The following is a 16,606-nucleotide window of genomic DNA, read 5'->3' as shown; positions in this document are numbered from 1 at the left end:
GCAGCAGAAAAGACACTCCCCTTGAGCTGCCAGCTTGATAGAAATCTAGCAGAGCAATGAATTGGGAGATCACTGGAGCCATGTGAGGTTCAGAGCTGGTTCTAGCTTTGTTAGAAAGAGATTGGCATGTTTTTTACATTAGTCATGGGATAACCCCTTTAAGGTTGATGTCAGTTTGACTAGTGATTTCAGTGCAAGAAAAGGTAATGGTGGCTCACCTGGCTATTCCTAAATGGTAGGTGCTCTAGGTCCACCTGATTCACCCAATCGGAACAAATTGTTACAAACGATAGATTGATAATGTGGGCCGGCACTCTACATCTAGTCCCAGGCAGAGATCGATCAATAAAGTAAAGCAATAAAGTAAAACAATACATTTATTACAGAATAAAAATTAAACGGCCCAAGTTAAAAATATGAATATGACAAGTAAATAAAAAGTGATTTGCTTGCTGTGAATTTCTGCAGTTTAACAATGTGGTTTTCTGCCACAGGGCAAGCTTGGTTTATGTGATTTCCATTTGGTTGAAAATAACATTGCAAAACCAAACCATTTGCTGTACACCTCCAATTTGCAGTTCTTACAGCCACTACATGTATGGGCACTCTTATTGAAACAGCATCCCTGTTCATGTTATTGGAGGCATCAGATCCCATAAATTATGGTTTGACTGGTGGCCCTTTAGTGTGGGAATCTTTTGAACTTTAAATATAGACTGTGATGAACCCATGTGTTTCCACCATTACACTTTGGCTTTTTTTTATGTACTTTCACCTTTTTTTTTTTTTTTTTCTTTTGTGCAAATTAGTGTTTCCAAGAGTGTTCTCCTCAAGCATTATCAAACATGAAGTGGTGGCAGAATACAGTCACCTTTTTGCAGTACAAGGCTCAGACCAAAGTCTAAAGCCCTACATGATCCTTGCTCACTTGGATGTTGTACCAGCCCCTCCTGAAGGTTGGGACGTGCCACCTTTCTCTGGAGAAGAGCGTGATGGTTACATATATGGAAGAGGAGCCCTGGACAACAAATGTTGCGTGATTGTAAGTCTGTAAACACAAGGCTGTTAATACATTAATAATGTGATACCGGTAATTAGTATATATTGATTATGACTGTGGATGCAAACAGAATCTGAGCTCACATCTCTGTTAGGAATTCTGTTTTTCTGTTCCATCGTAGGAGCAGAAAAGTAGAATTCAAACTTTGACGGATCTGTCAGGCTATGGCCACCAGTGTAGCCCAATGGACCCAGGTGACTTAGTTAGGTCTTTTGGAATTTAGTCGCAAAAATAGACAGAATCTACAACAGGCTCCAAAAGATGCCTTCAGTGCAGATGTGAACAGAACCTTAAAGCATCACCCTGATTGCTGAAGGTTTGTTGAATCCAGGCAATGATTGCTGACACAGTGGATCTGTAGAGATTATCATTCTTTTCTGGACTATCTTGTTAGCAGGTATTACCTGAATTACCTCAGGTGATTTTTATCTTTACATCAAGAAATGTTATTGCATCAACCTATAACCTCAGTGCACGGTCAGAACCGAGCCTCTTTTGGCATTAACCCTTTGTGCCATAAGCAATTTTCACGTCCAAGTCATAACTTTTTTTCTTTTACTTTTCCATTTATGGCCATATGAGGGCTTGTTTTTTTGCAGGACAAGTAACATAGTACATAAGGCCGAAAAAAGACATTTGTCCATTCAGTTCGGCCAGTCATCCTGCAAGTTGATCCAGAGGAAGGCAAAAAAAAAAACTGTGAGGTAGAAGCCAATTTTCCCCAATTTTAGGGGAATAAAAAATTCCTTCCCGGCTCCAATCAGGCAATCAGAATAACTCCCTGGATCAACGACCCATCTCTAGTAGCTATAGCCTGCAATATTATTACACTCCAGAAATGCATCCAGGCCCCTCTTGAACTCTTAGTGAATTCACCATCACCACCTCCTCAAGCAGAGAGTTCCATAGTCTCACTGATCTTACCGTAAAGAATCCTTTTCTCTTCTGTCGCGCAGCCCAACTTCTCTTCTGTCTTCTTCTTTGAGGAAAAGGACCTTTGGTGATGTCACTGCGCTCATCACATGGTCCATCACATGATATATCACCATGGTGATGGGTCATGTGATGGACCATGTGATGAGTGCAGTGACGTCACCAAAGGTCCTTTTCCTGCCAGGTCAGCAAAGAATTATTAAGAAAATCGCACCGCACTATTTCTAGGCTGGAAATGGGGAAAAAACTGCAATACTGCAATTACGTTATAAATTTTGCAACGTTCATTTTTCAGCATAAATAACATGATATATTTATTCTCTGGGTCAGTACGATTTCAGCGATACTAAATACATATAGTTTTTTTTACGTTTTACTACTTTTGTGCAATAAAACCTCTTTTCTAAAAAGAAAGGGGTTCATTTACTATACTGAAATACGCCTATATTAGGTGTATTTCAGGCACAGATGACAGTGCAACTGTTAGTTGCGCCGCTATCTGCAAACTCGCCCCGTTCACGCCAAGTGTAGAACTGTGGATGTAGTGATTTACCATTTTCTACGCCTGTTTTAGGGGTAGAAAATTGTCTAAATGTAAGACAACTAGGAAGTTGTTTTACAATTAGAAGCAGCAGTGAATATGCCAAAGTTATAAAGAGGCCTGCTCCTCTACATAACTCCAGCCAATCCACCGCCAGCACAGGGCCTTTATTAAGACCAGTGTCTAAAACGCTCGTCTTAATAATGTGCCCCAAAATCTTTTAGCATCGCCGCATCCCCATCATTTTTTTTCTTTTTCTTTCTATGAAGTTATGTCAGGGCTTCATTTTTGCAGGGTGACTTGCTGCAAAACTTTCCAGCCTTTTCAACTTGGTCACTCCACTTCAGCCAGCTTCATTTCACCCCATTTACTCAATGAGTCAGAGCTCAACAGGGCAGAGTAGAGGTTAAGGACCTGGGTGATATCACCATGTGGGCGGAGCACCTCTGCTGTGTGTGAGGTTCGTATTTTCCCTCTATAAGTTGTCAAATACTAGGAGTTGTAGTTCTTTCCTTATACTTGCCCCCTGTAATGTGCTCTGGCAGTCCTTAATAATATCATAGAAATGCAAGGCGTTGTAGTTCTGTTCTTTTATACCCCTCGCCAGTTACTGATCACTGATGCCCCATAACAGCCTGGACCTCCTGGACGTTATAGTTCTCTCCTCTTACACCCTTCTCCCTATAATGTCTACTGTTGCTCCATAATATCAGCCTTTAGGTTCACATGGAGGATTTCAGCGCTGAGAACAACCTGATATGTTTTTTTTTTGCATGCACTTGTATTTCCTCAGTCATTTTTTATGTGGTTTTTGGTGTGAGTTTCTGCGAGGATTTTTATTCGTGCCCATTTTCTGGACACTGAATTCACACAAGAATGGACAGGGCACTTATTTTTTCCTCATTGTGGTTTTTTAAATCACTAGCGGACCAAAAAATCACTGTATGGTTTAGGGAATCTGTCACCATGAAAACGCAATGTAAGCTACAAACATTGTGTTGTAGAACAGGAGGAACTGAGCACATTGATCTATAGTTTAATGGGAAAAGATTCAGTTGAACTTGTATTTTAGACCTTTTTAAATTCCTGCTCATTCTGGGCTTTGAAGTCAAGGAGACGGTCCTATCAGTGATTGACAGCGTGGATATAAATGTATAAAATACAAGTTTTACTGAACCTTTTCCCACAAAGCTACACATCAATCTGTTCAGCTTCTCTGGCTTAATAACACGCTGCCTTCAGCTCAGACACTATGGGCCAGATTTATCATTACACTTGCATCTTACTCCACTTTTACAGATGTCCAAAGTCACTTTTGGCTAAGTCAGATTTATTAATGGTCCTTTAATACTGTCATAAAAGTGGGTTTACAGTAGCAGTTTATTCTTCAGTAAGCAGCGACAAAAGTCGCACATCTTTACGAAAAAGTTGCATGTTCTATTAAAAAGTCGCATGAGATAATCATGGTCCTTACCGTAGTGAAATTGTGCAATTTTTTGCCACTTTTTAAATTGTTGCATTAGTAAATCTGTCTAGAGATTCATTTACATAAGGAAACGCACCCACTTTCAGAAAACTAGCGAGCATAGCGCAGAGCCAATAAAAGTAGCAAATTTTTGCGCAGTTTTAGCGATTGCACAAAAATATGCGACTTTTTCACTCCTTTATTTTGACTTCAGCTAATAATAAATCTGGCTGTATGTTTTTGGCATGGAATCTGCACCAAAATCCATGCCGAAAATTCACTGTATAAACCTAGCCTTACACACTTGCATAATAACGACTATAACTAAAGAGGAAGATCAGATAGATTTCTGACAGATGGGGAAGGTGTCCATCAGAAGAGATATTTTCTTTCACCTCCTGTTGTTACAAACCCTTCTCTGGGTTATATATGTATATATTTGAGTGCGGAGGGGGATTTATATTGGTAGATTTTGTATTTTGTAGTCTATTCCAGTTCCACATGGTGTAACCAAATCTATTTTATAGTGTTACTAACTTGGAGATTCCTTCCAATAAAATGGCCCCTCTCGAAATGTGTGACAAAAGTTATCCAGACTACACCCAGCGCCCTCCTCCTAAACTTCCTACCCCATATACACTAGCATAAGAGGAGGGAGAAGGAGGGGGAGATTACATGGCTGCAGCCTGAGAGAACAATACACTGCTTTTCTATTGTATTTTTCATATTTTGCTATTGTGATATCTAATTAAACAAGAACAAATAAAGACACTCTAGGATATGATATCATGTTTTTTTGGTTGTTTTTTGTGTGTTTGGAACCTGGCATTATTTAAACAAATAGTGTGGTGTGGGGGTCCTTGTGGGCCCAGTTGCTGCATCCCCTATATTTACGCCACTTCTCCCGCAGCAGCAGTATCAGTACAGTTAAAAAGGACCTTTCACTAGTTTAAAAACTAAAAACTAACTATATCTGTGGGCAGAGCGGCGCCCAGGGGTCCCCCTGCACTTACTAGTATGTCTGGGCGCCGCTCCGTTCGCCTGGTATAGGCTCCGGTGTCTGCAGCTCCCTCTGTTGTACTGGGCGGAGTTTTTGTATTAGGGTTGTCCCTTGCTGCAGCGCTGGCCAATCGTAGCGCACAGCTCATAGCCTGCAGCGCTGCAGCTAGGGACAACCCTAATACAAAAACTCCACCCAGTACAACAGAGGGAGCTGCAGACACCGGAGCCTATACCGGGCAAACGGAGCGGCGCCCAGACATACTAGTAAGTGCAGGGGGACCCCTGGGCGCCGCTCTGCCCACAGATATAGTTCGTTTTTAGTTAAACTAGTGAAAGGTCCTCTTTAAATAATTATCACTGCAACCAGTGATTTACTGCTGTGCTGTAAATAGGAAAACATCAAGAGACCATGGGACCATTAAAATTGGTTTGTTTAAAGGGAACCTGTCACCTGCATTTTGGGTATAGAGCTGAGGACATGGGCTGCTAGATTGCCGCTAGCAAATCCGCAATATGCATTCCTCATAGCTCTGTGCCGCATACTCCGAATCTCCTCCTTGCTCCCCGATGTCACAAAGCTAGAGCGCCGTAATCTCGCATGCGCAGTGTTGGCATAGTGTTCCTTCCCTGTGCTGGCATCGCGAGATTATGGCGCTCTAGCTTTGTAATGTCAAGGAGCAAGGAGGAGATTCGGAGAATGCTGGGTGGTGCTGGACTCCTTCACAGTGGGCGTGGCTGGGCTCAGAGTCAGAGAATGCTGGACTCCTTTCTGAAGCATGGAGGAGACAGGACTCATTTAAGGTTCATTTACATATCTACAAAATCATTTTTTTGACACCATAAAGGCACAGAAAGCTATGGGGACTGGATATTGCGGATGTGCTAGCGGCGATCTAACAGCCCATGTCCTCAGCTCTTTACCCAAAATCCAGGTGACAGGTTCCCTTTAAAAACAGTTCTCATGGGAGAACTTGGGGTACAAGTATGTCTTTATTGTACCCATGTCAATCTGATGTTAAAAGATACCTGTCAGCAATACCGACCGGCTGTCTGGTTTTACGCCACTGCAGCCAGTCACTGTCCGTAGCTGTGACCTGCTCCCTTTGAATCACTTGACCGCTTGACATGAAGTCTGCAGCTATCAATTGGCTGTAGCAGCCTCAAACTAGAAGTTAAGCAGATCAGCAGAGTGCAGGAGCCGGGAGCCAGCGTTTGGAAGCAGGTAAGTAGGCTTCCCTTCGCAGGTCTGCCCAGGTGACAAACATGCACAACTCTTTTCAAGCCTGTGAAATCCATTGATTGAAAATCTGTGTAATCTGAGGCAGACTGGTTGCTTCATGAAAATTTTGCGTTAATGTTTCCCTTACAACCAGACTGTGAGAAAACCCTCTCTCCAATGATAATTTATATCTCCATTTTCTCTATTCCACAGGGAGCTCTTCAAGCTCTTGATTTATTGCTAAAACGAGGCTACAAACCCAAACGATCATTCTATATCGGACTCGGACATGATGAGGAGGTAAACGGCAGATTACAAAGTCCATTTTGAAGTATGTTACAGAACATATAAAAGAACTTGGAGCCCAGTTCCTAACGTTGTAATATATTTTTATACACAACCAGGATAGTCTATTATACAGATTGCTTTGAACACACATGATTATTATACACTGCCTGTCCCAAAAAAAAGTCGCCACCTGGATTTAACTAAGAAAATAGTTGTGAATCTCCTATTGGATAATTACTGCATGGGAGATTATCTTTCAGCTGGCAACAAGTTATTTAACCCCAACTGGTGCAATGAGTTGCTTCTCTTTTCTTAAGCAACCATGTCGAAAGACACATCTCGTGGTCATGGAAAAGATATTAGTCTGATTGAGAAGGGTAAAATCATTGGCATGCATCAAGCAGAGAAAACATCTAAGGAGATTGCAGAAACTACTAAAATGCATTAAAAACTGGAAGGATAGTGGGGACCATCGTATTCGAGGAAGAAATGTGGTGGGGAAAAAATCCTGAATGATCGTGATCGGTGATCTCTTAAACGTTTGGTGAAATCAAATCGAAGAAAAACAACAGTAGAACTTAGGGCTATGTTTAATAGTGAAAGCAAGAGAATTTCCACATGCACAATGCAAAGGGAACTCATAGGATTGGGACTGAACAGCTGTGTAGCTGTAAGAAAACCACTAATCAGTGAGGCAAACCAGAAAAAAAAGGTATGATAGGGAGCATAAAGATTGGACTCTGGAGCAATGGAAAAAGGTCATGTGGTCTGATGAGTCCAGATTTACCATGTTCCAGAGTGATAAGCGCATCAGGGTAAGAAGAGAGGCAGATGAAGTGATGCACCCTTCATGCCTAGTGCCTACTGTACAAGCCTGTGGAGGCAGTGCTATTAATTGGGGTTGGTGCAGTTGGTCAGGTCTAGGTTCAGCATGTGCTCCAAGAATGAGGTCAACTGACTACCTGAACATACTGAATGACCAGATTATTCCATCAATGGATTTTTTCTTCCCTGATGGCATGGGCATATTCCAAAATGACAATGCCAGGATTCATCGGGCTCAAATTGTGAAAGAGTGGTTCAGGGAGCATGAGACATCATTTTCACGCATGGATTGGCCACCACAGTGTCCAGACCTTAACCCCATTGAGAATCTTTGGGATGTGTTGGAGAAGGCTTTGCCCAGCAGTCAGACTCTACCATCATCAATGCAAGATCTTGGTGAAAAATATATGCAACACTGGATGGAAATAAATCTTGTGAGATTGGAAAAGCTTATCGAAACAATGCAACAGCAAATGCGTGCCGTAATGAAAGCTAAAGGCGGTCCAACAAAATATTTTTGGTGGCGACTTTTTTTTGGGATGGGCAGTGTATATGTGCATACCCCTTAATGTCAGCGGTAAATGTAAGATCATTAAGGGAATCTTTATCCTATTCGATCCATGGCATGTTATGTGCTGAAAGGGGTTGTCTCACTTCAGCAAATGACTTTTTTCATGTAGAGAAAGTTAATACAAGGCACTGTGATTGTCCATATTACTTCCTTTGCTGTCTTGATTTATTTTTCCATCACACACACTGCTCATTTCCATGGTTTCCGACCACCCTAGAAGCGGTGGTCGAGTTTGCACACTATAGGAAAAAGCGTCAGCCTCTTTGATGGCCGGGACCGTGGGAGCACACATAGGCTGGTGCTTTTTCCTATAGTGTGCAAGCACAGCCACCACTGATTGATTGCAGGGTGGTCGTAACTATTGAAACAAGCAGTGTATCATGTGATGGAAAAATGAATCCAGACAACGAAGGGAGCAATGTGGACTATCACAGTACATTAGTAAATGGTGTGAAATAACTTTCTCTACATAATAAATGCTATTTGGTGAAGTGAGACAAGCCCATTAGGGTCCATTCACACGTCCGTATCAATGGGTCTGGATTCGTTTCGCAATTTTGCGGAACGGTGCCGACCCATTCATTTACAATGTCTACCAAAGATACTGGGCGTTCTGTTATGATGGCAACAGAAGTGCTATTCCATTTCCCCTTTTTCTTATTTTCTTCTCTTAAAGGCTTTCTTTGCATGTGGTTTCAGGTATCCGGACACGAAGGAGCCATGAAAGTTGTAGAGAAACTACAATCTCGTGGAGTAAAGTTGTTGTTTGTGATAGATGAAGGGTTGGCAGTCGTGGAGGGAGTCTTACAAGGAGTCAAAAACCCTGTAGCTCTGTAAGTACAGGATCATCTTCTTACTAGTTACTCCAGACCCTTATTTCTGATATTTGCAGACTCTATACTGACAGGGAATGTCCCACAGGATTGGCGCATAGCATATGTGGTGCCAATATTAAAAAGGTTCCAAAAACAGAGCCTGGAAACTATAGGCCGGTAAGTTTAACATCTGTTGTGGGTAAACTGTTTGAAGATTTTCTGAAAGATGCTATCTTAGAGCATCTCAACGGAAATAAGCAAATAATGCCATATCAGCATGGCTTCATAAGGGATCGGTGATGCCAAACTAATTTAATCAGTTTCTATGAGGAGGTAAGTTCTAGACTTGACTGCGGCGAATCAATGGATGTCGTATATCTGGACTTCTCCAAAGCATTTGACACTGTACCTCATAAAAGGTTAGTATATAAAATGAGAATGCTCGGACTGGGAGAAAATGTCTGTATGTGGGTAAGTAACTGGCTGAGTGATAGAAAACAGAGGGTGGTTATTAACGGTACACACTCAGATTGGGTCACTGTCACTAGTGGGGTACCTCAGGGGTCAGTATTGGGCCCTATTCTCTTCAATATATTTATTATTGATCTTGTAGAAGGCTTGCATAGTAAAATATCCATTTTCGCAGATGACACTAAACTGTGTAAAGTAATTGACACAGAAGAGGACAGTATACTACTACAAAGGGATCTGGATAGATTGGTGGCTTGGGCAGATGAGGTTTAACACTGACAAATGTAAGGTTATGCACATGGGAAGGAATAATGCAAGTCACCCATACATACTAAATGGTAAAACACTCGGTAACACTGACATGGAAAAGGATCTAGGAATTTTAATAAACAGCAAACTAAGCTGCAAAAACCAGTGTCAGGCAGCTGCTGCCAAGGCCAATAAGATAATGGGTTGCATCAAAAGGGGCATAGATGCCCATTATGAGAACATAGTCCTACCTCTTTACAAATCATTAGTCAGACCACACATGGAGTACAGTGTACAGTTCTGGGCTCCTGTAAACAAGGCAGACATAGCAGAGCTGCAGAGGGTCCATAGGAGGGCAACTAAAGTAATAACTGGAATAAGGCAACTACAGTACCCTGAAAGATTATTAAAATTAGGGTTATTCACTTTAAAAAAAAGACAAATGAGAGGAGCTCTAATTACTATGTATAAATATATCAGGGGTCAGTACAGAGATCTATCCCATCATCTATTTATCCCCAGGACTGTGACGAGGGGACATCCTTTGCATCTGGAGGAAAGAAGGTTTGTACACAAACATAGAAGAGGATTCTTTACGGTAAGAGCAGTGAGACTATGGAGCTCTCTGCCTGAGGAGGTGTTGATGGTGAGTACAATAAAGGAATTTGAAGAGGGGCCTGGAGGTATTTCTGGAGTGTAATAATATTACAGGCTATAGCTACTAGAGAGGGGTCGTTGATCCAGGGAGTTATTCTGATTGACTGATTGGAGTCGGGAAGGAATCTTTTATTCCCCTAAAGTGGAGAAAATTGGCTTCTACCTCACTTTTATTTATTTTTTCCTTCCTCTGGATCAACTTGCAGGATAACAGGCCGAACTGGATGGACAAATGTCTTTTTTTGGCCTTATGTACTAGGTTACTCCGTGGCCATAGAAATGTACAACTTCAGTTTTGTTCTCTGCTCACACACAGTTTACTCTTCAGCATGTTTTTGGACTTTGACATTATAAAATCTCAAGGAGAATCTCAAGTTAGGATTTAATGCTCATTTCACTGAGATAAGTTTTCAGTAAATATTAACTCATTAGGACAGAGTTACTAATAGTGTCTAAGTGTAAAGGCCCCTTACAGTCATATTATCGGTAACAAGCATTGAACATTTTTGAATTTATGTAAAAGGTTTGTCCTTTCTTTCCTTTACTAAGTCGAGATGATGCCGGCCAGGAAAGTTGGCAGGAAACAGGGAAGTGGGCCAGCGATCCGTTGTTTTAGTTGGTCCTATTGCAGAAACAGCGTAGCACAGCCAGCTATGTCTTTTCTGAATTAGAGAAGCATCATAGCTTGCTGTGTTCTACTGTATCCTGGCCACCTGGTGATTGGCACGTAGTCCCATCTCGCCTTAGTAACGGTGAGATGGAACAATCCGTTTAAAGAGTTTTTCCAAGATTTTGACACATGACCTATCCTCAGGACAGGTCGGCAGCCCATCTCAGTCATCATTTTTTATGCCTGTTTTAGGCATAGCTTACATTTAGACAATTTTCTATCCTACATTCAGACTTTCGGTGGATACGCCGATGTTATGTAGAGGCCAGCGCCTCTTCATAACTTTGGCGTATCCACCGGCAGATATAGGGCTTATTAAGATCGGCATCTGAAATGCCGTTCTTAATAAATGACCCCCTTTGTCTTTTAAACATAGAATTATATATCTATACTGCATAGAGCAGCACTGAGGAGAGTTCCCTCTGATAAAATCCAGCACGACCAAATATACACAGCGGGAAGGGATTAACCACAGGAGTGCCAGTCACCTATTGGAATACTATTTGAAAAGTATAGATTGCCCTGCAAAAAATAAGCCCCCAAACAGCTCCGTATACATAACTACAAAAAAGTTATAGGGGTCATAATATTTTTTCAAAGTTTTTTTTTTTTTTTTTTTATTAAACTGCAAGAAAACTATACATATGTGGTATCGCTATAATCGTACTGACCAGTTTTATTGTATAGGGAATGCTGTAAAAACAAAACCCGTAAAACTGTTGCGAAAATATTGTGTTTTATTTTTATTTTTTCTATTCCAACCCATTTGGAACGTTTTTCTAGATCCCCACCACATCGCATGCAATATTAAATGGTGGACTTAGAAAGTCCAGCAAAAAACAAAGCCTTATACATCTATGTAAACAAAAAAATAAAAGGCAGGGAGTGAAAAATGAAAATGCAAAACCGAAAAACCCTCTGGGGCTAAAAGGGTTAAGACTCGTTTTACAGAGGAGATTTTTGACCAGTGCTTGTTAACTGCCTTTTATGTGTGGCAGACATCATATTGCAGGAGAACGAACTCATCGTTCATCCCCATACAATTTGCATTTGTTAGTAATACATCCCATTTTCAGAGGTTAATGTGCTGCTGACAGATAATGATTAATCCCGCATAAAAGATGCCATCACCCAGCTGACCACTAGGCATATTTACATGGAGCAGTGGTTGGGAAGGAACGTTCATACTAGACGACATCAGGTATCATCGGATCGACCTGTGTAAGGGCTCTTGCTTTGGGCGGCATGCCTTAAGGCCCTATTATGGCTCTTTCACACAAGTGGATCCCGTGCTTGGAATCCACTGTGTGAAAGAGTGCCAAGCCCCATTTTGGACAGCAGAGACACGGAGCATTAACATGATTGATAATGCTCTGTGCCTCTCTGTGACCTTTTTACTACAAAATCACGGTGACAACTTTATCTCCTGTTAATGCTCCATGTCTCTGCTGTCCGGAACGGGGCTTGGCTCTCTTTCACGCAGCAGATTACCCACACAGCATCCGCTCGTGTGAAAAAGCCCTAATAGGGCCTTAAGGCATGCCGCCCAAAGTAAGGACAAGAAGATGAGCAGAATTTTTTTAGTTCATGTGAAATTGCTTTTGTTTAAAGGAAATTGTTATAATGTTATTGGAATGCCTCCAGTTAGTCATCCAGATAAAGTAAGATCTTTTGCATGGCTGTTGTGATAAACCCAGATTCCTTGTAGACTTGTTTTGTGCAGTCTTTAGCCTGGGTGCCCTTCACAGCTTTCAGACTACTGTACACAGAGGGAATTTTGAAAATCATTGTGCAGTCTTTCAGATGAAGCAGATCCTTTAAATTACAGTAAATATGGTTTGTTTTTTCCACAGGATTGGTATCACTGAGAAAGGATCCATTACTTTGAACTTGACTGTGAACCAACCTCCGGGGCATTCCTCGATGCCTCCTGCTGAGACTAGCATTGGGATCCTTGCAGCAGCTGTGTCCAGGTAATGATTAAAACAATCATATTTTCAAGTGGCCTTTATTAAAAGTATTGAGGTGTTCTGTCACAATGGGTTAACTGTTTTTCTACAAGAGAAAGGATGTGATTATATATTTTTTTTAACCTGCCAGGCAATGTCATCCCAGTGTATTGTCTGCAGTCAGATAGTATTGCTTCTTACATGGCTTATAGGGTGGGGCACAGTATTTTGCATCTTGATCTGATGGTCAACGTGGATTTGTCTCACTAACAACATTGCATCGTGTAGTTTTCAAGATCTCAGCTTGTAGTAATTGAATGAGGACTTTCATTGTTTACTTCCATATGAGAAAGTAAATCCATCCTGCTTGTGTGATGGACCTGCATGTGTTGTGAGACTCACATGACAAGGACAGATTTATATTCTTTGAAGGGTCCCATTCAGTATCTTCAAGCAAACCTCCTGAGAGCTGTTTGGAATTTATATGATACAATGAAATATTTCCAGAAACCAGAATAGCCCTTTAATAATATATTTTTTTTCTTAATCTTGCGCAATTCTATTTTTCAAACCTGCACAGATTGGAAAAAAATCCGATGCCTAACATGTTTGGCGACGGTCCAGAGGCTCTCATGTTTGAGCATTTGGCAGGAGAGGTAAGAAATGTTTTCCCCACAGTACCATTGTCATTTACGTCTAATAGTAATATTTAGGAGTGGACTGGAGGATTTAATTTGGGATTAAACCCCTTACCGACATCCACCATACATATAGTTCCTGCTCGGGAGCTCAGCTGGGTCCATAGCCACCAGGTTTCTGTTTAGACAATAGAAACCCAGAGGAAAAGTCCATGTTCGGCAACAACATAAGTCTGATATGTTGTTATCAGACTTATGTTGTTGAGGAAGGTCATCTAAAGGGCCCTTTACACTGGCCGACAATTGAATAGATAATTGCGAACCAGCGTTAGTAGTAACACTCGTTAGCAATGATCTTGAGGTCTAAATGCACGACCGATTACCCAGGGAAAGAGCAAAACACTTGTTTATCGGGTAATTGGATCTTTTGTGCAGCACAGAAGATCATTGTTTGCCAGTGGCAGATTGTGCTGTGTACACACAGTCTGCTGCCGGGAAACAACAAGTCGTTATGGGGAAGAGCGACTGCATTAGCGTACGCTTCTCCCCATACTCTGAAGGAGATAGGTGCATATGAATGCACCGGTCTTCTCCACTAGCGATCAGCAGATTGTCAGGAAGGAACGCTTCCTTCCCGACATTCTGCTAGATAGCCATCCCGTGTAAAGGGACCATTAGAGCGAAACGCTCCTATTCATGATTGGCTGCATACTATTATCATATGTTATATTCTGGACCTCACTACATTGTGTATAAAAATAAAGCAACTAGTGATGAGCGATGCAAGCTTTGGAAGCTACAGTCCCTTCATTCAAAATTTCAGATTAATACTGTACGCAGATCCGTCTCCATACAGTATTAAAATGTTTGGGCTCCGATGAGCCGAAGTCAATTATTGATGAAGTCGCACGTGACTTTGTTAAATAAATTCTGTAGTTGATTTTTACAGTGGAAAACCACTAGAAAACTTGGAATTGAACTCTGCTTCGGTTCTGACTGGTGCCAAAGCAGAGCCCATACATTTTAATACTGTACGGAGAAGGATCTCTGTACAGTATTAATTAGAAGTTTTGAACGAAGCAACTTCAAATGTAGCATCTGAAGCTTGCTTTGCTCATCACTAAAAGCAACCCTCTTGACTCAAGCCTTTGTCTTCTATTTTGATGATTTTCAGAACCATCATTTGAAGGGTTTGTCTAGGAAAGTGTATACTTTATTTCCAAAGATAGCCCATGGACAACAGTCATGCTATGTTTGGCACTGCAGCTCTGCCCCATGGAAGTGAACAGACACAGGGAACAAGAGTAGGGCTGTTTCTAGAGAAACAGTAGACCCTTCTTTTCCTATCGTCCATGACGGCATCGTGAGAGAGGGTTCATCTCTCCCAGGACAGGAAACCCTCAGGTATAAAAAAGGAGGAGCCTCTCTCTTCCTCAATGGTTTCCTGTCCTAGGAAGTGGATCCTACAGGTATGGCAATAGAGGGGAGTAGTTTTTCCCTGGACAACTAGGAAAAGTTTTGTCTAGCTTGGGAGGGGGGTGTTTGGGCCAGGGGAGTTCCCCGCTCCACAAACCCAGAAGATGCGGGAAGCATCAGAGTACGGGAGCACTGTACTAGGATCGGGCCCCAAAGATTGATGTCTGTACTGGCGACTGTGTGTGCGATGTGTTTTCTAGAAGGAAAAAAGAAGAAGAATTTTTTTATTTATAAAAATGTATCTTCCCTAATATCAAATTAATGAAAAAATCCAGATAAACAGGGTTTATTCTGTCATCTGTGAAGCGGAAGTATCCCTTTGAGGAGTCAGATTGTCAATCCTGGGTTCGGGCCCCAGAGATTGATGTACTCGGCCATAGCAAATTTTTGTTTCAGAAAGGGGCGCTAGAAAGAGAGGTGGATACGTCGTTAAGAAAAGGAGCGCTTATTCCTTGTCCTCCTGGAGAAGAGGGTTTAGGTTATTATTCCAATCTCTTTCTAGTAATGAAATGGGGATTACAGGACAGTTATAAATTTAAAAGGGTTGAACAGATTTCTGAATTGCAGAAAGTTCAAGATGGAGACATTCAGATCTGTAGTAGACCTCCTTTTACAAAGATTGTTTTATGGTAGTCCTGGATATAAAGGATGCGTATTACCATCTGCCGATTTATCTTGGTCATCAAAAATTTCTGAGTGGCACTGCATCTGAAGGGGAGATTAAGACACTTTAAGTTCCAGGTAATGTAAAGGAATTGACAGCAGTTCTGAAGACTCCACAGAAGATCCTGCCTTGGCTTCAGAACCAGCATTTAAAGGTTTTGTCCAACAATGGTTCCGTGGTGGCCTATTTAAATCATCAGGGGGGAACCCGATCCAAGGAGTTGATGGTAATTACAAATTTAAATATTCCCCTTGTTGGAAAGGAAGGTTGTTGTCACTATCAGCCCTACATATCAGGGGTATAGACAACTGGAAAGCAGACTACCTACGTTGAAACAGACTAGACTACAGGGAATGGTCCCTTAATCAGGACATATTTGCAAAGATATTAATCCTGTGGGGGTTGCCAGACATAGACCTCTTTGCTACAGGAAAAAACTGTTTATTTTCCCTTTGTCCAGGGAATTCTTCCACAGCAGTGGATGCCTTCCTTCAGCCCTGGGGCAGGGGTCTTCTGTATAATTTCCCTCCATTACAATTGATTCCCAGGATGTTGAACAAAATAAGGGAAGACAGAGTTTCTGTGATCTTGATAGCCCCCTTTTGGTTCACCTTTTTAACACTGTCGGTCAGGGAGCCATGGGTCCTTCCGGAAAATCTGGATTTCTTGTGTCAAGGCCCATTGATACATCTCCCAGTCAAGGGCCTTCACTTGACTTGGCTTGTTTTTTGAAAGTTCACTATTGATCCAAAAAGGGCTATCGGGGTCGGTAGTCTCTACCTTATTAAAGAGTAGGAAGGAAGTGACTACAAGCAAATACTAGTATGGTTGGGTTTCTTTAAGTTTTTAGGGATACCTCCTTCACCTTCTTGTCAGCTTAGCATCCCTAGGATTTTAGAGTTTCTCCAGAGGGGATTAGATAAGGGGTTGGCCTTAAATACCTTAAAGGTTCAGATTTCATCCCTAATTGTTTTGTTTGATGCAGGTCTAGCTGCTCATTCTTTGATTTTGTAAGGACGTTGCCAGGAACACCCCGGCTAGGATCGCAAGGGTCTCTCCTTGGGACTTTGGCCTGGTTCTTCAGGCTTTGGTTAAAGCACCCTTTGAACCCCT

The 16,606-nt window shown here is 41.7% G+C and overlaps 1 protein-coding gene across 2 annotated transcripts in view; it reads left to right on the top strand.

The window, feature by feature from the left end:
* LOC122933446 (N-fatty-acyl-amino acid synthase/hydrolase PM20D1-like) overlaps window positions 1–16,606 on the top strand; it is a 79,015-nt gene that overhangs the window by 25,678 nt on the left and 36,731 nt on the right. For both annotated transcript variants that reach the window (XM_044288443.1, XM_044288441.1), the window contains 5 exons: window positions 810–1,042; window positions 6,434–6,520; window positions 8,604–8,737; window positions 12,620–12,739; window positions 13,296–13,371. In XM_044288443.1, the coding sequence (XP_044144378.1) occupies window positions 810–1,042; window positions 6,434–6,520; window positions 8,604–8,737; window positions 12,620–12,739; window positions 13,296–13,371 (650 nt within the window). The remainder of the gene's footprint in view (window positions 1–809; window positions 1,043–6,433; window positions 6,521–8,603; window positions 8,738–12,619; window positions 12,740–13,295; window positions 13,372–16,606) is intronic.

This window comes from Bufo gargarizans, chromosome 3 (genome assembly GCF_014858855.1).
Source record: "Bufo gargarizans isolate SCDJY-AF-19 chromosome 3, ASM1485885v1, whole genome shotgun sequence".
Lineage (NCBI taxonomy): Eukaryota > Metazoa > Chordata > Amphibia > Anura > Bufonidae > Bufo > Bufo gargarizans.
The sequence above is the reverse complement of the archived record's forward strand: the minus strand, read 5'-3'. Positions and strand labels throughout refer to the sequence as shown.